Source organism: Gobio gobio, assembly GCF_949357685.1.
Source record: "Gobio gobio genome assembly, chromosome: 21".
In the NCBI taxonomy this organism is placed as follows: Eukaryota; Metazoa; Chordata; class Actinopteri; order Cypriniformes; family Gobionidae; genus Gobio; species Gobio gobio.
This window is the reverse complement of record NC_137117.1, coordinates 27,280,364-27,304,204: the sequence shown is the minus strand read 5'-3', so window position 1 is coordinate 27,304,204 and position 23,841 is coordinate 27,280,364. Positions and strand designations below refer to the sequence as shown.

The following is a 23,841-nucleotide window of genomic DNA, read 5'->3' as shown; positions in this document are numbered from 1 at the left end:
AAAATACGCAATGGGCTCAGATTGGTTAGCTGGCCCAGTGTGTTGTGATTCGCTAACCGCCTAGTGCACGTTTGTCGGAAATGTCACGCCCCTTACCTTTACCGATAGACTGTGCTTTGGGTAGTATTAGAAACAATGGCGTCAATAAAACCATACCAATTTGAGCCCGAATCAGAACCAGACAATTTTAGTGAAGCGGATCGAGCAGAACCTGTTCAACCTGTTCAGTCCTCAAGAGTAAAGACTGCGAATCTATAGTGATCGCTACTGAATGGCACTGTTACTTTTGTATTTTTAGAATATAGCCAAATAGCTGTCACAAGAACTATTAACCCAAAACGAACACTAAATATTGGCTTTACTTGTAGCCAAATCAAACACAGAACCATGTTTAGCATGCCCGTAGATAAACAAGCATGTAGATAAACAATACATAAAAGCTCTAATCAAAGAATAATTTACACTAATGCCAAGTTCGCTGTTGAGATTTAAAAAAAAGATTGTAACATTAGGTGTTTGTCGGATAACGTTAAAGGAACTGTATGTAAGAAATGTATTTCAATTAATCATAAAATGGCCCTGATATGTCACAAGACATTAAGAAATCATGTTAATTTCAAATACTTATATCACTGACAACGGTTGTCCGGCCAAGATATTGTCATTTTAAAAGTGAAATTGCAGCCCTCAACTGATGTTGATGTTGACATGTTGTGTTTTGGCCTGAAGCGCCACCCTCCACCTGTCTACCAATCACGAAGTCAGTAGTGTTTCTGCATTCGGTTTGCCAGCTGTAGTTACCACAGCTGCAGCTACAAACTTTTTGGATAAACAATGTCTAACTTTAGGAAACCTAAACGACCTCGTTATGAATCAGAAAAACGTTGTGACAGTGTCCGAAATAAAACAAGGATTTGTATAGGAGATGCCTTTGAAAGATGGAGACGGCTGAAAACGGAGAATAATTTGAAGACTGATGCCAAAGTTGCTAATTTTCTCCTGGACAGGTAAGGTTCATCTATGTTTGGCTAACTTGTACTTAATGTAAATGGACATTTCAAATATTCATGACAGTCGAACAAAGTTATGCATGTTCGTGTAAAGTAACGTTAGGTTAGCGCAGATGGAGGAGGTGGGTCATTGAATTGAAAAGGTAACGTTAAGGAATTGTTTGGTAAATAAAAACGGCGAGTCGTCATTGCTAACATTAGTAATGCATTATCAGAGCCCGTTTCTCTGTCATTATGCTGGGACGCTGAGGAAAAAAACATTAGCACGCCTATTATGGCAATGTGAAAACGAATTTGAGACAGTAGCCTAACGTTACCTCGGTAAAAATTATTCCTCATTCGTTCTTCGCATATATAGTGGACAAAACATGCTGCAAGTTGACCTGTATGACCATTGCTAATGTTATTTAGCTTTGCTGTAATTTTACTAAAGTATTTTTTCATGTGGGAATGTACTGTCACATACGAGCGTTCATATTTACGATTATATTTGGCTAATCGCCATTAATACATTTTTGCGATTCATAATTACTTCACAAAACATCGCTCTTGAAGCATAAACATAATTAACAGAAAGAAAAAAAACTTACTGTGTACGACTCGTCACTTAATTGCCATTGAAAGCCCCTTGTAGCAGCCTACGTTCCTGCTGGATCCTGCAGCCTATCTGGCAACCTCGAGTCAGGGGGAGGGGGAGAGGGGATACACCGCTCTACAGTAATTTGAAAGTGACTGCAGTACCAGTTTTGGCCACAGTCCTACATACAGCTCCTTTAAGTATGAATGAGCATTGAACAAACTGGTTTGCAGAGCCAAACAGCGTTGTCATCTGTTTACTTCCTTGCTACAACGTACAATTAACAATACGAACTATTACATGAAAACACATCGACGAAAAATAAATCATACTTACAGGTTGTGGCCCGTAAACAGCTTCTGTTTTTAAATCCATCTTTCAGGACAAGCCGTTGTGCGAATCCTGCATTGAACTCGCGAAGATTGTGGAAGCTTTCCTCCGTGAAATGTGCAGCGGGAGCCGCTCGCGCCCGTTGTGCATTCACACTGGCAGTGTTTGTCTTGCACAGCTGAACCGCGGCTTGTGTATTGCAAATACAGACGAATATTGTCCATTTTGTCACATTTTCCGGTCTTCTCCTCCGACCCCTGTTTGTCTCGTGCTTTGATTTATGATGGGCAGCATAAATCTGCTTCAAATGCGACCTGTTCCCCTCTGTCTCATACACACATGTATATAACATGTTGTATGTTAAACGCACTGCAACACACCCCCGTCCCTAGGAAGGCTGAACAAACACTGTAAAAAAAAATTGGGGGGAAAATTTGTGCAAATTACATATTGGCCCAATAAATGACTTCCAAGTAATTATCGCCATGCAAAAAGATGCATTGTACTAATCATAGCTTAAGGTCTTCACTCAAAATTAAAATTGTATATTCACCGAACATATTTAATTGTGCTCAGTCAATCTATGAAGTCGAAGTGAAAAATCCATGTTGGCTGAACAAGTCCTACGTCCGAAAAACGGTATACGCATGCGCAAAATGCACTTGAAGAAAAGCGTTAGTGTGGAGATTTCAAATGTGGATCGCGGGAGCGGCAGCGCGAGCGGAGCCGAACCAGCAGGTGCTTAAGACCGAAACAGACGTTCCCAAGAGAATAGAGATATTCATCTCACAAAGATGTTGGTGAGTATTTAGCACTGAAATTATTCTCCAGAGTTTTGCTTTATGACCGGGTATGAAGTTTAAAAGACATTTTGTAGAATCACGAGTTCATGCATTCATTGGTTTTATGAGTGTGTTCTCGTTTTCCACATAATTATCTAATGGTAGCCTGTAGCCAATAGTTTTATTTTCCTCATGTCTTATATGTCTAAAACAATAGGTAATAGGCTAAGGAAATTAAGTCATTTGTGTGATATGTGCGGCATGCGACTGTTGAACACGGTGCGTTTGGCGTCGGCCTCTTTCAGGGCTTAAGTTATTGCCTTTTAATATCAAACACGTCAAGCTCGTGATTTTCTTATGTCCATTAATTCGTCTCATCCTCATTATATAATGAAGAAACTTCTGTTCTGTCTCTTGCCAGATGTGATGCAGGGGAGCTTTGTCATCGATGTTAGTTTTTATTTTTATTTGCAGGTTTTTAGCTTGCAGTGCCGTGTTTTCTTCACCACTTTAAGACATCCTGTTATGCAGAAGACTTCTTGAATGTATTCAGAGTTTTTCCTTATTGAAAATAAGGTATTTTCACCCAAATATCCTGTGTTGGAATTTGTTCCAGTGTATCCTGTATCCTGTGTTGGAACAACCCTGTTGTCTGTGTTCTGTATTTTGCTTAATATATTTATGTTTTTAGTCATTTTTGTCTTTTGGGACAGTGAGAAATAAACAATTGTTACTACAATTTAAAATATTTAATTGGACCAACCACACAGTTTCACTGTAAAACATTTCTCCAATTAAAAATGTTCTAGTGACTGATCACATCTAAATTTTTTAGTTGGCCAAATTGAAAAATTTAGATGTGATCGGTCACTAGAAAATTTTAAATTGGAGAGGCCTGGCCATTTTTTACAGTGTTGGTAAATTAAATTTTTCCATTGGCTCAACATATTATTTCTAATTGAGCCCATGTTAACAGACTGTTGCCACAATGGATAAAATTCAATTCACAGAAATTCAATTTGGCCAATTGAAAATTTTAGATGTGACCAGTCACTAGAAAATGTTGAGTTGGGAAGATTATACATTTTTTACAGTGAAGTGGACCTGCAATCCGGATGAAAATAACAGCGTTTCGTCGGCATTGCGGCAACAACACTCCAGCCTACTAACTATACCACAACAACGCTTCCCAGCAGCGATACAAAATGGCTTCGCCCCCCCTTATTTAATATTCTCGGAGGAGGGGTTTATGTAAATATTGGGACTGGTGATGTCAGCAACCCTGGAGGAATGTCTGTAGTCCCTACCGGCCGTTTGCTGTAATCCTTAGAAATTGATTTCTTTAAAAGCAAATATCCCCCTTTGCTTTAAACTTTGAACGTTGTAACTTTGCAGATGTTGTTTATGCTCAAACAGCAACATTAGCTAAAGTTAGAAAAGTGAAATCTTGTTTTACCACCCCTTTAAAGCACATGTCTTGTATTTGTCATTTCTGTGCATGTGCTTGTGATATCATGTCTCCTGTCTATTATCTAACCCCGCCCCTCTTGTTATATGATTATTGGTTTATTTGCCCCACCTGTTCTCCCTCATTTCCTGCCTAGTTTGTTCCCTTTATAGTCTTCTTGTGTCTGCAGTCCTGGGTTGGATCATTGTTGGATGTTGTCTGCGCCCTGTCGTGTTTCCTGTTTACCTCTCCTGATGTTTACGTTTATTTCAAGTTTGCTTTTCCCCCTCGCGGGTGTTTTGTTTCTGTTGGTTTTATTTTATTATTTACAATAAATCTACTCTTCCTGCATTTGAGTCTTCGCTCCCATTTCTACCCAGGGATACCTGACAGATTGAAGCTCTTAATATGTACAGTGTGCTCTTGCCTCAAAGGGTCAGAGTCATATAATCATCCGCAATAATATTCTTATCTACATAGAACTAGTTACACTACACTGGGAACGATTGTCAAATTAACCAAGGTGTCAGGTTATGGCTCCACTCCACTCCATCCCTCTGGCTCCGTCGGGCTCGGAAGGAGGGGCTAATGTCACATGTATGTTCTGTTTTACTTTAGTTCTTGTCCTTGTGTTTTGGTTTGACCTAGTTTTCTTTGTTATCAGTTTTCCCACCACTTGTTTGTTACTATGGTTCCTGATTAGTCCTTACCAATTCGTTGTTCTGTTGATTGCCATTCCTGTTGTGTATTTGTGCCCTCAGTTCTTCAGTCCTTTTTTATTTTTAAGTAATTAATTTGTATTTTATTGTTCGCTGTTGAGATTTTAAAAAAAGTTTGTAACATTAGATGTTTGTCGGATAACGTTAAGTATGAATGAGCATTTAACAAACTGGTTTGCAGAGCCAAACAGCGTTGTCATCTGTTTACTTGTTACTATGGTTCCTGATTAGTCCTTACCAATTCATTGTTCTGTGGATTGCCATTCCTGTTGTGTATTTGTGCCCTCAGTTCTTCAGTCCTTTTTTATTTTTAAGTAATTAATTTGTATTTTTTCCCACCACTTGTTTGTTACTATATGGTTCCTGATTAGTCCTTACCAATTCGTTGTTCTGTTGATTGCCCTTCCTGTTGTGTATTTGTGCCCTCAGTTCTTCAGTCCTTTTTTATTTTTAAGTAATTAATTTGTATTTTATTGCATGACAGGTTTGCACACACTGCAGCAGGGATTGTGGCCCACTCCTCCATACAGACCTTCTCCAGATCCTTCAGGTTTCGGGGCTGTCACTGGGCAATACGGACTTTCAGCTCCCTCCAAAGATTTTCTATTGGGTTCAGGTCTGGAGACTGGCTAGGCCACTCCTGGACCTTGTGGGGTTACAAATTTTAGAAAGTACATTGCATTTAGCATTTTAGGTAAAAATTATGATATCAGATGAATTAGTCTGCTACGCAAATCTTCCTGTTTTACTAATTTCAAAGGCTCTAGTAAGAGTCTCCTTTCCTGCCAGACCTGTTTTTCTCTATTGTGTTTTAAATGAGTCAGATCACTGAGAGTCCACCTTTGGGAGCCCAGACGTTGCCCCCTTTGTCTTTAATGGCTCTGGGATGGCTCTTGTAATTGGAGTTCCTGGCCAGCATTAGCATGCAAATAGTTATGCTGATTCAATGGGACTGGTAGGGATTTCATAGTAGGGTGTGTCCTTTACCTGCACAACATATCGTCGCTGCCCGATGAAACTCACGTATGTCCAAAACGCTTACTTTTCAGGAAGTGAAAAAAACACTGTATTTCAAAAGCAGTTGAATGTAGCTTGTCATACTTGGTACGGCATCTTTACATGTAACCATATTCTTGCCAGTGTAATGATATAATCCACATTTGACCAAAATTGAGTTTAAAGGGGTGGTAAAACACATTCTTTTGAAGGCTTGGCTGTGTTTGTGGGGTGCACTGTAACGTGTTCATGCTTCGTTTAAAAAAAAATTACCTTATTTTTCATATATTTGACCTTTATTCTACACTGCTCTGTCCCTCCTTGTAAAACGGTCTGATGCTTTCCGGGTTGTATGAAGCCAGTCCCTCAAAAATACGCAGTGGGCTCAGATTGGTTAGCTGGCCCAGTGTGTTGTGATTCGCTAACCGCAGTGCACGTCGGAAACGTCACGCCCCTTACCGGAGGCTGTTCAGTATTAGAAACAACGGCGTCAATAAAACCATATGAGCTCGAATCAGACCCAGAACATTTGAGTGAAGATGATCGAGCAGAACCTGCTCAGTCCTCGAGAGTAAAGACTGCGGATCTGATCGCTACTGAATGGCACTTTAACTTTTGTATTTTTAGAACGATTATAGCCAAATATCTGTCGCAAGAACTAACGTTAACCCAAAACGAACACTAAGCACTGGCTTTAACTAGTAAGTTAGCCAAATCACACACAGAAGCATGTTTAGCAAGCCTGTAGATAAACAATACATAAAAGCTCTAATCAAAGAATAATTTACACTAATGTCAGGTTCGCTGTTGAGATTTTAACGTTAGTGTTTGTAACGTTAGGTGTTCGTCGGATAACGTTAAGTATGAATGAGCATTTAACAGACTGGTTTGCAGAACAGCGTTGTCATCTGTTTACTTCCTTGCTACAACCTATTACAGGAAAACACATCGATGAAAAATAAATCAACTTACAGGTTGTGGCCCGTAAACAGCTTCTGTTTGTAAATCCAGCTTTCAGGACAAGCCGTTGTGCATATCCTGTATTGAACTCGCGAAGTTTGTGGAAGTTTGTGTTGTCCTCCGTGAAATGTGCAGCGCGCGCGTCGTGCATCCACGCACCGGCAGTGTTTTTTTCACGCAGCTGACGTTGTGCAAATCTGGCATTGAAATCGCGAAGACGGTGGATGTTTTCCTCTGTTAGATGTGCTGCAGGAAGCCGCGCGCGCGCCTGTTCCCCGCTGACTCAAACACACGTGCATATAACATGCTGTATGTTAAACGCTCTGCAACGCACCCCCGTCCCAAGGAAGGCTGAACAGAGCAAGTACCCCAGACCTGCAATCCGGATGAATATAACAGCGTTTCCTTGGCATCGCGGCAACAACACTCCAGCCTAACTATACCACAACAGCGCCGCAATACAAAATGGCCTCACCCCCCCCCCCTTATTTAATATTCTCGGAGGAGGGGTTTATGTAAATATTGAGCCTGTTGATGTCACCAACCCTGGAGGAATGTGTGTAGTCGCCTACTGGCCGTTTGCTGTAGTTCTTAGAAACTGATTTCTTTAAAAGCAAATATCTCCCTTTGCTTTAAACTTTGAACGTTGTAACTTTGCAGATGTTGTTTATGCTCAAGCAGCAACATTACACGCTAGCTAAAGTTAGAATAGTGAAATCGTTGTTTACCACCCCTTTAAATGGACATACGTGCATATTTTACAGTAACGGTGGTCGATACGCGTTCTATCATTAATTAGAATGGCAAAGTCGCGTTTCAGCAGAGGAATACGTGAGGAATACAGAGGAATGCGTGCTGGATATTCTCAGCCTCTGGCAAGCGGTGATAGCAGTATGAGTGAGGCATGTTCTAGTGACAATCATGACAGTAGCATTACAGGCTATAATTTGATCAGTTTGACTGAGAAAAAAAAGGCTGAATCTTATCAAAGAGACCGAGTTTAATTACATACTAGCAAGCAAACTAATCTGTGAAGAACTAGATTAGAACTAAACTGTGGAGAGCTTCAATGTCGTACTTTCGGCTATCCAGTGCTGAGCTTCAATGAAACAACTTAACGAGACCAGCGAGACCGGCGAGATGCTTCCACAGGGCGGGAGATACGCGGCGTGATTGACAGCTTTGACACCAAATGGATATACGTGAAAATCAGATGACATGATTTCACAACTTTTCATTGGCCATTTAGATATGGGACGCATACTGTATACGGAAATGAACCTGGACATTCAATCCGTCGAAAAATCTCAAAATCGGCAAAATGGACATACGTGGTTTTCATCGGACAGCGACGATATGCAATCCTTTGTTTGAATGTCTCCTCCTCTGCTGCATAACCACTCCCCCTGAAATGTAGATAAATTGCATTATCTTGTACTGTTAAATCAGACTGTTTTCGGACGACCTGCAGCACAGAGAGTTCTCATTAAAAGAATCACTTCTGTCTTGATCCGACGTCTCCTGGTCTCTTCTTCAACAAACAACAGAAGTTCACAACAACCTTCAGATGCTTCTTACGGAGCCACTCCTTAGTTGCCCTGGCTGTGTGTTTCGGGTCGTTGTCATGCTGGACAGACCCAGCTTCAATGCTCTTACTGAGGGAAGGAGGTTGTTAGCCAAGATCTAGCGATAGATGGCCCCATCCACCCTCCCCTCAATACGGTGCAGTCGTCTTGTCCCCTTTGCAGAAAAGCATCCCCAAAGAATGATGTTTCCACCTCCATGCTTCACGGTTGGGATGGTGTTCTTGTACTCTTGTGCAACTGATGGGGTTGAACTCATCCTTCTTCTTCCTCCAAACACGGCGAGTGGAGTTTAGACCGAAAAGCTCTATTTTTGTCTCATCAGACCACATGACCTTCTCCCATTCCTCCTCTGGATCATCCAGATGGTCATTGGCAAACTACAGACAGGCCTGGACATGCGCTGGCTTGAGCAGGGGGACCTTGCATGCACTGCAGGATTTTAATTTATGACGGTGTAGTGTGTTACTAATGGTTTTCTTTGAGAATGCATGTGGTCCCAGCTCTCTTTAGGTCATTGACCAGGTCCTGCCATGTAGTTCTGGGCTGATCCCTCACCTTCCTCATGATCATTGATGCCCCACGAGGTGAGATCTTGCATGGTGCCCCAGACCGAGGGAGATTGACCGTCATCTTGAACTTCTTCCATTTTCTAATAATTGCGGCAACAGTTGTTGCCTTCTCACCAAGCTGCTTGCCTAGTGTCCCAGCCTTGTGCAGGTCTGCAATTTTATCCCTGATGTCCTTACACAGCTCTCTGGTCTTGGCCATTGTGGAGAGGTTGGAGTCTGTTTGATTGAGTGTGTGGACAGGTGTCTTTTATACAGGTAACGAGTTCAAACAGGTGCAGTTAATACAGGTAATGAGTGGAAAACAGGAGGGCTTCTTAAAGAAAAACTAACAGGTCTGTTAGAGCCAGAATTCTTACTGGTTGGTAGGTGATCAAATACTTATGTCATGCAATAAAAAGCAAATTAATTATTTAAAAATCATACAATGTGATTTTCTGGATTTTTTTTCTGGATACCTATTATAAAAATTACAGACCTCTACAAACTCTTGTAAGTAGGAAAACCTGCAAAATCGGCAGTGTATCAAATACTTGTTCTGCCCACTGTACTTTTGATTTTGGAACCTTTTCCATCCTTCTCATCTTCATCTGAACCTACACATGACAGTAACTTAAACTTCATAAGGTAACTTAAACCTCACCTATAACATCCTTACATAATGGTAGAAAGAGCTTATCACTGAATGAGTTGATTAATTAATTTTTATGTTTACAAAAAAAAGGCCTTTTTGTCAAAGCGTTGCAAGTTAATAAATGTCTTTGGGAGCATTAACAGCAGTGTGCTGGTTCATTTGAATTTTAGATGAGAGAAATCAGACAATTTTGTGACAGGTCTGATGTCATTTCCATGGTGTCTGCAAACAGCATACATCTCTATCATACAACTCTGACAGCAATTCAGTGACATCAAGGCTATAATGGGATTAGTTATCGAGGCATATGTGATCCAACACTCAAAGAACCTTGTGATTTTGTCTTAGTGGGAAGAACATTTTAATAACCTTTTGTGCAATGAAAAGGTTCCATGTTAAAGGTTCTTTATGAAACCACAGATGCCAATAAAGAACCTTTTATTTTTAAGAATGAAGTGGTAACATTCATTAGTTAACATGAAGTCCACTTAAAAAGCATTTATTTATCTTTGTTAATGTCAATTTCAACATTTACTTACGCATTATTAAAATCTTGTTAACATTATTTAATACACTGTGAACTAACATGAACAAACCATGAACAGCTGTATTTTTATTAACTACGTTAACAAAGGTTAACTAAAGCTGAACAGATGTGTTGTTCATGGTTAGTTAATGTTAACTAATGCGTTAACTAATACAACCTTATTGTAAAGTGTTACCAATGAAGTAGACTGTTAAGCTTTCTTTAATGGTACAGACAGTGAATTCTATTTTAAAGAATCTTTGGTGGTACATCTGCATTTAATTCATAAACACATTAGAAGCAAAACAGCAATATTTTAAATGTAAACTCAAACAAAACAAAAAATGATCTCTCATCTCTGTGAAAGTAGTAGATTTCAGCGCAATAGTTGAAAAGTTGAAATCAATTCATGGCTACATATTTATTTGGTGAAAAACTGTTATAAACTGATACAATGACTGACTTGGAACCACATCTCATTGTCTTGTTGTGACTCGCTTTGTTAATGTATGTCAACGTGATGCACATCCAAGTGAGCCAGTCAGCACAGACTCGGAAACACAGCCATGATGACTGATGGATGGACAGATTGACAGATAAGGTAAAGAAATACAGGCTCATGGAGGAGGGAATAAATCCTACCCTGTGTGGAAGTTTAGCCTATCTGTTTCTGGAAACTGTTTATCCACTGCCTAAATAACCTCTCATTGCTTTCCTTATTTGTTTTTTATTAATCTTTCTTTCTTTTTTTGGCAGGGACGTGTTATTGAGACCACTTGTCCATCCTTCAGCTAAATATGGGGCAATGGAGGGCACATAGAGGTGGCGATGGATTAGAAAGATATGAAGCAGGGTGGAGCTTTTTTAGTGCTACACAGACATTGGCTGACAAGTTCACTGTCTTGAGTTTCTTGTCCAATCCTGGCCATTTTCTAGAAAGGTGAGAATAACATAAGGTCTTAATAGGGGAGTCTGGAGACATTTGTCCATCTGTGCACATTTGGGAGGAAGGCTGCTGGACAGAAGACCGTTACTGTTTTCAGATACACATTGATCTCACTAACAAGCTGTCAGTATGGTAAGATATCTGGAAAGGAGTGTATGGACAAAATGCTTCAGTCAGTCAGAGATCTTTGTCTGATCACAAAAAATGGATGCATACTTATGACTGGAAGATTTTCTAGAAGATGAAAAAGTGGATATGTGGAGGTTTTACTTTTTTACTTGATCTAAACCTCTAACCCGCATACTTGCTCTAACTTCGTGACATCAAGTTAATTCAGTCATATTAAATAATAGTTTTACTTGAATAAAACCAGTTTATAGGTGTTACACATAAAGCGCATTTTTACATTTTCCGAAGTGTAGAATTGTGTGTCAAAAGCTTTAATTTGAAGAGTTCTTTGGCTTGTGTTGGCAGATTTGTTTACACTTTAAGGTCAGTTCTTAACAGTGCAGTAGTCATCTATATATTAGTGAACTATCACTACTGTTAAGTATTTTATGTGCATGCTCCAAGTGATCGACAGCTGACTTCTCCTCTTTGCCTGTTATCGTTGATAGTGTTTGGCCTTGTTTGTGGTAATCCATATCATCAAAGAGAGAGAACCTAGGGTTTGATTACAGTGCTGAGACCATCATGGTGCTTTGACATTTGCAATGTCATGTTGGTGTTCCTCGTGATCATGTACATGTGACACGACAAAACGGATTCTGGCTTTATAAGAGGGCTGTATATTCATGTTGGTGTTGAAATAGCAAGATGGACAACAGGTATTTGCTCCATAAGGAAGAGATGCTTGTTTCTGGTTAGAGCTTTTGTGTCCTCCTCCACTCGGCAATTAAAATACCAGCACGCTTGAGAAGAAAGCGATGGAGAATGTGTGGTGTATATGTGTTGGTTAATGACACTTCAACTTTGTACAAATTTGTTACTGCTACATTTAAGCACTGTGTTCAGAGATGTGTGGCAGATTTCTTGTAGTTCCACTTCCATTTCAAAGCTCTGTACATTTATCTTACTTGGCCCAGAATACATGGATACATCTTACAATTTCCTGCTTTGAGTTCTTAAACACTAGCATTAAATATAATTTCATAAAATGTATACACATTAGATTCCATATTATATACTTGGAATAAGCCCTGGTCTGTCTTATTTTGTTTTAATCATTTGTATTACTGGAGTGTGACATGAGATATCTGTTCGTAGGTACATTCATTGATTTCCTCCTTCTGTCTCATTGTCATTCTTTTTCTGGTGGCAGAACAGAATCTGTGAATAATCATGTGATTTGTATATCTCTCACTCCTTCAAGCTTCTATTACCGCTTCAGGAACGGCTTCAATAGAAATCCATTAAATCAGCCGCACTTGATGACGTAATAGTAATGGTATCAAACTATTCATTTTGTTTATTCTGCATGTCCTCCACAGTTCTGTGACTGAGCTATTATTCTGTTATTTTATTCAATACGGGTTCTACAGACACATTTCTTCTGTTATTTTATTCATTTACTGCATAGGCCTAAGTTCTAAAAAGCACTAATAAATGAAATACATAGGTTGGACAAAAATACTGTCAACGTGGGAAATAGGCTACTTCTTTATTAATGTAACAATATTCCACTGGAGGCAAGTTGTTGGACCCAAATGCAGCTTTATCTCAAACGTAAAACAAGGACTTGGCAAAAACAAACTATAAAGAGCTTTAACTAACAGAACTCACCGACAGCGGGTTACAACATTCATAACAGACGAAGACACATGGCAAACATGAGGGCCAAATACACAAATACAATTTTGTTGAGAGTCTCAACAAAAAGTCTTGGGGGGCGGTCTTGGGGGAGGGATGGTGGGCCAGGCCTGTGCAGGGGCACCGGACCCAGACATGACCTGGACGGGCCTGGGAGCGTGGGCGGACCTGGACCCTGTGGCGTGGGCGGACCTGGACCCTGTGGCGTGGGCGGACCTGGACCCTCCGGAGCCGTGGATGGCCATGGCGGCAACGGCAGTTCGACAGGCCATGGCGGCAACGGCAGTTCGACAGGCCATGGCGGCAACGGCAGTTCGACAGGCCATGGCGGCAACGGCAGTTCGACAGGCCATGGCGGCAACGGCAGTTCGACAGGCCATGGCGGCAACGGCAGTTCGACAGGCCATGGCGGCAACGGCAGTTCGACAGGCCATGGCGGCAACGGCAGTTCGACAGGCCATGGCGGCAACGGCAGTTCGACAGGCCATGGCGGCAACGGCAGTTCAGGGGGCCACAGAGGCGTGGCCTTCGTGGCCTCCATGTACCCCTTGCCCCCCCCCCAACATTTTCTTGGGCGGGACAGCGGGCTCGTGGGCTGGAGCCTGGACGTGGCTCGTGGGCGTGGCTCGTGGGCTGGAGCCTGGACGTGGCTCGTGGGCTGGAGCCTGGAGCGTGGACGTGGGATGGAGCGTGGACGTGGGCGTGGGCTGGAGCGTGACCACTTAAAAACAAAACAAAGTCAATGTATTGCCAAAAGGTGCAGGGGTGTTCCTCTGATGGCATGAGGGCTGCAAAGTCAGAGTCCAAACCAGAACAAAAGCACCTCTTAAGCAAGGTCTCATCCCAGGGCAACAAATCCATGAACCGAATAAAGTCTCTGACATAGTCCTCTATGGGACGCTGGCCTTGACGAGGGTGGGCAATGGTAACTGCTGGGTCCATAATGGCGGTCAAGTATTCTGTAATAATATTCCACTGGAGGCAAGTTGTTGGACCCAAGTTGTTGGAACCAAATGCAGCTTTATCTCAAACAAAAACATAAAACAAGGACTTGGCAAAAACAAACTATAAAGAGCTTTAACTAACAGAACTCACCGACAGCGGGTTACAACATTCATAACAGACGAAGACACATGGCAAACATGAGGGCTAAATACACACAGACTAATGACAAGACAAGTGACACCTGTGAACAGTGATTAAACAATGAACCAATGACATGACACAACACATGAGGGCATGGGAATCACATGACAATAAAACATGACAAAACCAGGAAGTGAAAGAACAAGACAAACTTAGAAACATGACACTCAAACATAACTTGAACATAATCAACTTAAAACATGAACAAGGAACAATGAACATGAACCAACACCAAAACACCCTGTGACAATAAGGTTTATTTTTATTTTTATATTTTTACCAAAATTTGAAACAGCTTCCAACCTTATTAGAATAGATTAGTACAACTTTCTCCAGTTGAATGTCATCTATCATAACGTCTGACAGTTATTCAGAGATATTGAAGGAAGGAATCTGCTTCTCACTTTTCTCTCCAAAACTGCCCACAGTTCAATAATATTCAAGTCAGGTGATTAAGCTGACCAGAGGCCCGTTGCACAAAAGTAGAATTAAGACATCCAGGATAAATGACTGAGCAGGGGCCCGTTTTTCGTACGTCGCTAACTCAGTTAGCTGGATTTGATTGTTGACGATTTGACATGATCTCGGATTGTTTGGTTCTTCGAAGCTCATCCTGGACTTGCTGTCATAGTAACAGGTCCGTAAGCTTAAACCTGCTCATGAGCAGGCTTATTTCACGTAAACAGGATTAGATTGCATCTTGAGGTGATACTTAAAATCTGTCCCAGCCACTGCTACTTTATTACAAGAGTTCATTAGTGAACCAGGGGCAATAATAATAATTTTATATAATAATATAAAAATGTTATATTGTTTATGTATATGAGAATGTATATAATATTATAATGTTGTATATAATAATATAGACACAGCCACTTGATTGAGCGATTTATTTGTGATGGAATAATTACTTTATCATTTTATTGGAGATTTACACACATGTTGTACAGTTACTCTGAGCCGTGCATTAATTTAAGTGATGACAGATATTAAGGGAGTGGCTTGATGCAGCGCAAGAGATGTCACGTTACAAATCTGCAAATTGAATTAAAAATTAAATGACAACATTGAAATAAAAATGTAAAGGGTGTACAAATACAGTATAAAATCTGAATATAAATATAAATAATTGGTAATCATGTTATTTTTTTTTATTTTTATCATTTATCTATTAGAACTTTTATGTTGGTTTGGTGATTTGGCTGTTTCCTTATAAAGGTCCAGAAATTCGTGGGGTTTTTATTGTGTAATTTGTCAAGTTTTTTGCCAGGGGGCTTTTTAATTATATGATGTCATTACGTTGCTGTCTTGACGCCAGCCAATCGCTGCATTGCTGATCGTGGTTTCGAGTATCGATGCATCTGCCCTCTTCAGGGAACACAAGAACGCGCAGTGATCTTAGATCATTTAATCCAGATATTTTAATCCAATCCGCAAATTCGTTTGAAGAACCAAATTAGCCTGAGATCAGTTATCACGATTAAAAGATCTGGGATCTGTCAAATCATCTCAAATGTAATAAGCAACGTACGAAGAACGGGCCCCTGAGCTCAATGAAGCCAAAACAAGTGCACCCAGGCTTAATTGGTTGCACAAAGACCAAGCCAGGATGAGCAGACACGGATTCATCAAGCCAGGTTAAACCAATCTTGGGTAGGTGCGCGCTCACGGCTCACTCATATAGACCCGCCACGGATCACAGATTCACTGATTCACCATGGCAACTAGAGCGGCGTACTTTTCCCCGTTGGAGGCACAAATCCTCATGGAGGCATACGAGGAGGTAAAAGACATAATTAAAAAGAAAGGCAACACCGCCACAGTGATAAAGCAAAGAGAAAAAGCATGGCAAAGTAGGCCTATTGCAGACCTCCTGAATGCGTAAGTAGTGCACAATTACACACTCACCGCTCCGCTGAAACATCACAATTACAATCCAAATAGTTCATTCACATCTCCAAAAGTGCAGCTGTACACTGATTATGAAACAGTTTAATTTTTAATTGAAATGGACAACAGATATGAGTGAAATTGTGTAAAGTAACCCCATCACACTGTATAAGGCTTTGATCAAAGGCTTACATACTACGCTCAGTACAGTTTAATTTTAGCCGTTGTACTCTGCTTCTTTTGCTGTCCACCGATGATTTTTTTTTTGGCCTCTTATGATGTTTGTGCTGTATACTGTGTGTAATACAAGCTTGCAGGGAGGCTACTGCATCCATTCATTTGTCTGTTCAGTTGATGTGTATGGATTTGTCCTGCATTTATTTCAGTGTGCAGAATGATGAAATTGATTATTTTATTCCCAATGTATATACAGGGATAAGGCCTAATGTAAGGAGGTCTTACTCCCAATATGTAACCAAGGATGATGCCAAATGTAAAGAGGCCTATGTCAACCACACAAATATGTTATGCATGGTTTTATGATGTTGGAAATATAAGGAAAATGTAGTGGAGGTTTTATAGAGAACCTTTCTGTTAGACTTTATAAGAGTCTTATTGAAAAATGTAGTGGAGGTTTTATAGAGAACCTTTATGTTAGACTTTATAAGAGTCTTATAGGAAAATTTAGTGGAGGTTTTATAGAGAACCTTTATGCTGGACTTTATAAGAGTCTTATGAAATGTAGTGGAGGTTTTATAGAGAACCTTTATGCTGGACTTTATAAGAGCCACATGTAGAACAGAAAAAGCAAAGTAAAATAAAGAGTTGTTTGTATGGCCGAGAAACTTTTATAAGAAGTTTTTATTTTTACAACTTTTATGTATAAGCTGTTTATAAGGCCGAAAACCCTAAAGGAGGTTTTTCTTATACAACTCTCATAAATGACTTTGTAAGCATGGAAAGACATGACAACATGATATTGTAAAAATGTTTTACTTTGGTTCATAGCAAGAATACAGACACATGGTTTGGTAAAAATGTTTTATTTGGTTTTATAGTAAAGACACGGAAGCAAAGACTTTTGTAAAAATGTTTTATTTGGTTTTATAGTAAAGACACGGAAGCAAAGACTTTTGTAAAAATGTTTTATTTGGTTTTATAGTAAAGACACGGAAGCAAAGACTTTTGTAAAAATGTTTTATTTGGTTTTATAGTAAAGACACGGAAGCAAAGACTTTTGTAAAAATGTTTTATTTGGTTTTATAGTAAAGACACGGAAGCAAAGACTTTTGTAAAAATGTTTTATTTGGTTTTATAGTAAAGACACGGAAGCAAAGACTTTTGTAAAAATGTTTTATTTGGTTTTATAGTAAAGACACAGAGACAAAGACTTTGTAAAAATGTTTTATTGGATGATTGAAATGAACACACTGAGCCCTATGTATGAAAGTCATTTATTAATGTAAAAGACAAGCAAGCGAAATGTAAACTGTATTAGCATGCAAGTATGTAACAAAGTATTAAACAAAGAAGTAGGTTTTACCCCAGGATGATGTCTTGCAGACGAGACGAAGGAGGAGGTTAAGGATCCAAGCCAGAAGAAGAAGAATGAAAGAATACAAAGCATTATAAACTAAAATGTTGAAAGAACTGAGGGAGTTGACAATGGTCCAAAATCTTGGATTGGATGAACCATGCCTATGTAATTGAATATGTAATGAAGAGGTGTGATAATGAAATGATATATAAGGTATTGATCTCTGTATAGAATTCAGAAGCTGAGAGCGACATGCTGCTTCTCCATTGCTTGATGATCCGCATGACCTTTGATTGTGTATTTATCCTTTTGTTGTATAATCCTTTTGTTGTATTGTTGAGTCACTGTGTGACTTCAGTTTCGAAAGGAGCTGATGGTTTACCTGCTTTGTTTTATCCTTATTCAATAAAGGAACCTAATGTTACACTTTGTGTTTTTATATTTATATGGAATGTGTATTTTATACAACCGAGTATTAGGGCCACACCAGGGAAGAAGGAAAAAGTCATACATTTATGTGGCTGGTTCTTTCTGCGGAAAAGATGCATATTCTTTTTACAGTCCTGATACTTATGACAATGTGACGCTGATGTGCCAAAAGATTAAGTATGTCCTTGTTTGTGAAACCATACTGAAGAACAATTCCATGAAATGCCCCACAGCTGTCCTTTTAACAACCGTCTTCCTCTAAAACAACGGGTTACAATATTATGACTTAATTTATCGAAGTCTGTGACTTTTCTTTTTTTTCCCTCTTTGGCCCTAATATTCTATTATTTTTATATATAGCCTTATAGTCTACGGGAAACCGTAAATTATCTAATGATATAGCAACATCATCTAAAAATCATAATTTATCCAAAATGATTGAAATTATGATCACAAACATTTAAATAATGACAGTGGGTCTAGTTATATGTGATAATAATGTATAGTGGGCAGTGGAATAACTATTGGTTTCCGTTTGTGGTGACTGCTGACTGACATAAGGGATGAGATTAAATAGATCCTGGAATTTAGCCTGGTCTGGAGCAGGCTAGCTCCACAGAATAAATCTCCATGGTAATTTATACCATAACATCTAACTGCCACCCTATCCAGCTTTAGTGCAACCGGATCACGGATAAATTGAGCCAGGATCACCAAGATATCCCGGCTTAATCCCTTATCCTAGTTTTGTGCAATAGGCAGGGCAGATGATGAAGCTCATCTTGGTGCTCCAACTGTTTATGATCATAACACCTTTGTTTTTTTTGTTTTTCACATTTTAGCATTGGTGTCTGAAATTACATTCTTTGTGAAGTTTTCTGTGGTCAGTTTTTTGTGGAAACATGGTCTTAAGGGTGAATACTGAGGTTTGTTGTCACTTTTGTTGCAGTTGCTCTGTGTTGTTTGGACACAATCCTTATTAGTGTTCGAAGGTCCCTATCATTCATTTTAGATTTTTGCCCTCTTATTCTTCCTTGCCATGCTTTGTGTGCACCGTCATAATCATAAAGACTGTTGTTCCTAAAACACACAACAATTGGGATGTTAAGGTTACAGATGCGTTAAACGTGTCCGATGATTTGACCTTTTTCACACATGGCTTGTACTAAACACTGCTAAAAAAACGGCACTAATTAACAAGAGAAACAAAAAGATAAACAAAAGATAATCACAATGTTTGTTTTTGTGTTTTTTTCACTGTAGCCTACAGAAATGATATTAACCCCTATAATAAGGTGTTCACATTATTTTGTCCAACCCCTGTAGAAAGATTATTAAACAACTGCACCTTCAGGTTACCTATAGTAATTGGACATTCAATCTACATGTAAAAATGTATAAATGCAATTGCATCAAATAACAAAATATCAAACCAGTTGGGTAATTTAGCTAATTATGATAAAAGCATAAGCATAATTTGTTTGCAAATGCCATCTGATTTTATTTGTTGTTTAATGTGTTGACGGTCATACTATATATACTTTTTAAGTTGAAAAGTTTAAAATTACGTTTTGTTCATATTGTTGTTCCTGTGTCTGCTCTTTATTTGTCATGAATATTTATGGAAATATATTTTCTAGTTATAGTTTGTCTAGTTCCAAGTCATTTTAAATTTTCAGTCTGATGTGTGAAAGCCCCATGAGGCTCTTATTATACCCTAATCTCTTTCTTATTAGCCCACTGATGCCCAGGCAGATGCCCGCTCTTTCCTGAGTGAGGAAATGATTGCTGGTGAGTGTGTGAAAATTTTGCTCATTACATTATACACATTTGATTCACACTGCTTGCTTTTCTGAGGTGAATCTTTAAAATATAAAAGTTCTGATCAGACAGCCTTTCACATCCTGTTTTGATTTTTTGGGGGAAAGAGTTCAAGGCAGCCTTCGACATGTTCGACACCGATGGTGGCGGCGATATCAGCACCAAGGAGTTGGGTACCGTCATGAGGATGTTGGGTCAGAATCCCACCAGAGAGGAGCTGGATGCCATCATTGAAGAAGTAGATGAAGATGGTAAGTCTGGTCGCAACACAAAAATAGACTACATTAACTATAGGTTTGCTTGCTTGAAAAGGGTTCGTGCCAACCACACTTCAGGAAAAAAATTCTTAAATTGCTCTCCGTTTATTCCTCTATGCATTTCAGTCTGTCCCATTATATCTAAGTTTTGCATCCTCAGGCAGTGGCACTATCGACTTTGAGGAGTTCTTGGTCATGATGGTGCAGCAGCTAAAAGAAGACCAAGCTGGCAAGTCCGAAGAGGAGCTATCTGAATGCTTCCGTGTCTTTGACAAGTAGGTCACCCTCCGGTCCTACTCACCCTGCTCCGAGCGGGACTTGAACCGGCGTCTCTGGCATGGGAGGCAGGCATGGATGCTAAAGAGTCTCAGCTCTAGTAAACCTCTTGAGATCAGGAGAGTGAGGTTTACCTGCACAGCTCTCACTGGCTGGCCACATCAGCAGCAAATGAAACAAAACAGCAGTGTGAGGAAAGGTCATTGGATTGGTCTTTCATGTTGTCCACATTTTGTAACAGCTGTCACTGGAGAAAGATACATTTTACTTCCAGGTGGTCCAGTTACAATATCTTCCCTCTTAGAATTAATTTTTTTTTACCTTTACAACAGCTTGTCACAGGGCCACCATTAAAAGGACATCTTGGTACCTTTTTCACCCTTAAAATGTGCAGTACCTTAGAATAGCAATGTACCTTAAGGTATACTATGAACCTTTTAGGTGTAACAAAGGTACAAATATGTCCTTTTAAGGGTATTGCCCCAGTGACAAGCTGTTGTACACCTAAAGGTTAAAAAAAATCTGAGAGTGTAACTGGAAAGGTTAATAACATCTAGCAAGCAGTCAAGTGTGATCACTGCAGTGAAACCTCTACATGTTAAAAAAAAACAAACTATAATGTCACTGTAGTCTATAATTATAGAAAATTGCCAAAAGTGTCTGAAAAAAAAGACATAATTGCAGTTACATTAGCCTACTTTGCTATTTTATTTTACTAGTTTTCTTAGTATTCTTCCTGAAAAGGAGTCTATGGCAGCCCTATTATCTGTACATTAAAGATAATTAAAGATTGCAATCAAAGAGCACACCAAGGTATAGCCTCACCATTTTGTGGGATATTTTTTTAATGCTTTGACATAGCGCATAGAACATAATTAGATGGCTAAGTTTGAACACAGCACCACCTAGAGTTCAGAAGATATATCAGAAAAAGGCGTTTTATAAAAATGAATATGCTTTTGAAAATGTTGTCTAAAATTCATTTAAGACCTCATTTGTAATTTTGTATTTTATTTTGCTCTATGTAAAACAGTTTTTTTTTTTTTTTTTTTTTTTTTGCTATTCCTCCTAATTTTGTCCAAGTTTGTACCAAAATTAAAAGGACTTTGGACTGTCACGCAGAAATGATTGAACAGATTTTTCATATTCGAGAAACATCTTTACAAAGCCATGCTTCAAAACATACCTAACCAGCATATGCTGTTTTTTTTTCACAAGGGTAATATCATTTAAATGTTATATACTTTTTTTCAACAGGAACCAGGATGGTTTTATTGATCGTGAGGAGTTTGGGGATATCTTGCGCGCCACTGGCGAGCCGTTGGCAGAAGAAGACATAGAGGAACTCATGGCAGATGCGGACACAAACAAAGATGGAAAGATTGATTTTGATGGTAAAGCACATCTTATTTATTCTACTTGTATGTGCTGCTCTCATGTGGTAAATAAAGGTTCCAAAAGCTGTTTTCATAGCAATGCAACAGAATAACCATTTTGGATTACCCAAACCTTTCAGTGAACAGTTCTCAAAACAACCTTTTTATTCCCTTTAAATAATCTGAAAAACCTTTTTCCATTTTATTAAGAACCTTTTGTGTAATGGAAAGGTTATATTGATGTTAAAGTGTCTTAATGGAACAATCAATGCCAATAAAGGAACTTTATTTATTTTTAGAGTGTATTAACGCAGATACAGATATAAATACATGAATACTCATAGGATTTCTTTTTCTTGACCTCCAGTTGTCGGCAACTATGAGCTCTTTTTAATCCCATCAACATCTTATAATCACAATAACTGAATGCTAAGGATGTTAAAATTTGTGGAGAGTGTGTGAACAATGCCAGGAAATGTGTTTTGCATTATATTTAATCTCTATTTCATTTTCATTCCAGAGTTTCTTAAAATGATGGAGAACGTCCAGTAAGAAAACCTTACATTCCATTCCCTCCAATCCTTAATGAAACCAAGTAAAGATGTTGAAGAAGAACTCACTCTGAGCTCTGTCAAGGAAAAGACTACTGAGAACAACACACTGGTTTTAAATCACCAAAAATAAAGTTGGAATTTGTATTGAAGGACAGAGAATATTATAGATCAATGCCGTCTCCTTGGCGATGTTCCTCGGGGACCACAATGTGATGGTCTCTATAAATAATCCTCCAAACCTTTTAAAAGGAAACAACTTACCCTCAGCTGTCCCCTACTACACCTGCTTCTTCCCAAGACATTTTCCAACCTTCCTTCAAGCCCCTTCCCCATTCCCTTTACAGTGTTTCAAAAATAACCCTGCTATAGTATTTACCTTGGAAACAGACTTGATGTTTTGTTGTCATAGAGATAAGAAATTGATTTCCTTTAGCTCACATGTTAAGAGTGTTTCTGCAAATATATTAAAAAGGCATGTTCTGGCCAATCGACCTTGTTTCATTTTTGGTATTGTACTATCTAAAAGTATCTCCTTGTGTTGGTATTATTAATCCTTGTGTGTGAATATTTTAGCTAATTTAAAGATAAAATTAATTTCAAGATACATATTTCATTTCAAGCTATAACTGAGACTCATGTGATCTTATCAGCCACCTTGCCTATAATTTTACTACACCCCTCAGAAAAACAAGATCATCCCACCATGTTGGTTCCCCATGTCCAAAATAGACAACATCTAGTAGATCTGCAGTGTTGTAGTTTGGATTTATCTTTTCGTCTGTTGGTCTCTTCAGATATTTTTTCTACTTACCCCTGAGTTCAGGACAGAGTCTTCACATGGCCAAGAAAGGTCATGACAAGATCAATTTTGAATCCTAAAGACAACTTTTTGTACCAGGAGCATACAAGTTATACATATGTTCTGATCGGAGACAAAAAGGTCAGATGTTTTCTTCTCATGGTGGAAAGCCATGCGATCCTTTTGACACTTCACTGTCTTCAGGTCATACCGATGGATGTATTATCTCATGCCAGTGCTGTAAATGCAAATCACCAGAGCTGCAATCATATACAAACTGCACACCCGAACCTCTCTGCTCTTCTCAAAATGTCCTTTTAAATCACTCCATTTCTGCCTGAAAGTATATAGTCCGCAACCCCCTCCACCTCCAGTTCCCCCACATCCTTCTCCAATCCAATCGTTCAGGAAACACATGCTATACATGGAAACTCGAGCTTAGGCTCTTTGGAATTTGGGGTACCTGTGTCGCCATTGCAGATTTTGGGTGGGTGGGGGGGGGGGTGGAGATCTGAATCATCTGCTATTCAGGGCACGCTGAAGATTTGCAACACAGCACCTTCCCAAGAGGTTTAGGGTTTCTCGGCTTGACTAAAAGGGGGTGGTGCAGAACGCTATCAGCTCCATTTAAAAAAATTCCAAAATTTCCATCTGTACACTTAAAAAAAAAGATTACTTATTTTCAATTGCTATAACATTATGCACCATTTGAGCTTTAGTTACCTCTCAGACTTAGACTTCGTAGGATTTCTGAGGGGAAATAAGTGAAACGCAAAGTCCGCTAGGAAATCATGCCCAAACATTAGTGTGGTCAACATTAACATGGCATTTCCACAATTACATTTTACCAGACATAATAATTATTATA

The 23,841-nt window shown here is 39.2% G+C and overlaps 1 protein-coding gene across 1 annotated transcript; it reads left to right on the top strand.

The window, feature by feature from the left end:
• Nucleotides 1–11,100: 11,100 nt before the first annotated feature.
• On the top strand, nucleotides 11,101–22,670 carry tnnc2.1 (troponin C2, fast skeletal type, tandem duplicate 1). Its single transcript, XM_079802511.1, has 6 exons — nucleotides 11,101–11,211; nucleotides 19,627–19,681; nucleotides 19,819–19,962; nucleotides 20,129–20,243; nucleotides 21,502–21,638; nucleotides 22,141–22,670. The coding sequence occupies exons 1-6, from the start codon at nucleotides 11,209–11,211 to the stop codon at nucleotides 22,170–22,172; spliced, it is 486 nt and encodes a 161-aa protein (XP_079658637.1). The 5' UTR covers nucleotides 11,101–11,208; the 3' UTR covers nucleotides 22,173–22,670.
• The last annotated feature ends 1,171 nt before the right edge of the window (nucleotides 22,671–23,841 follow it).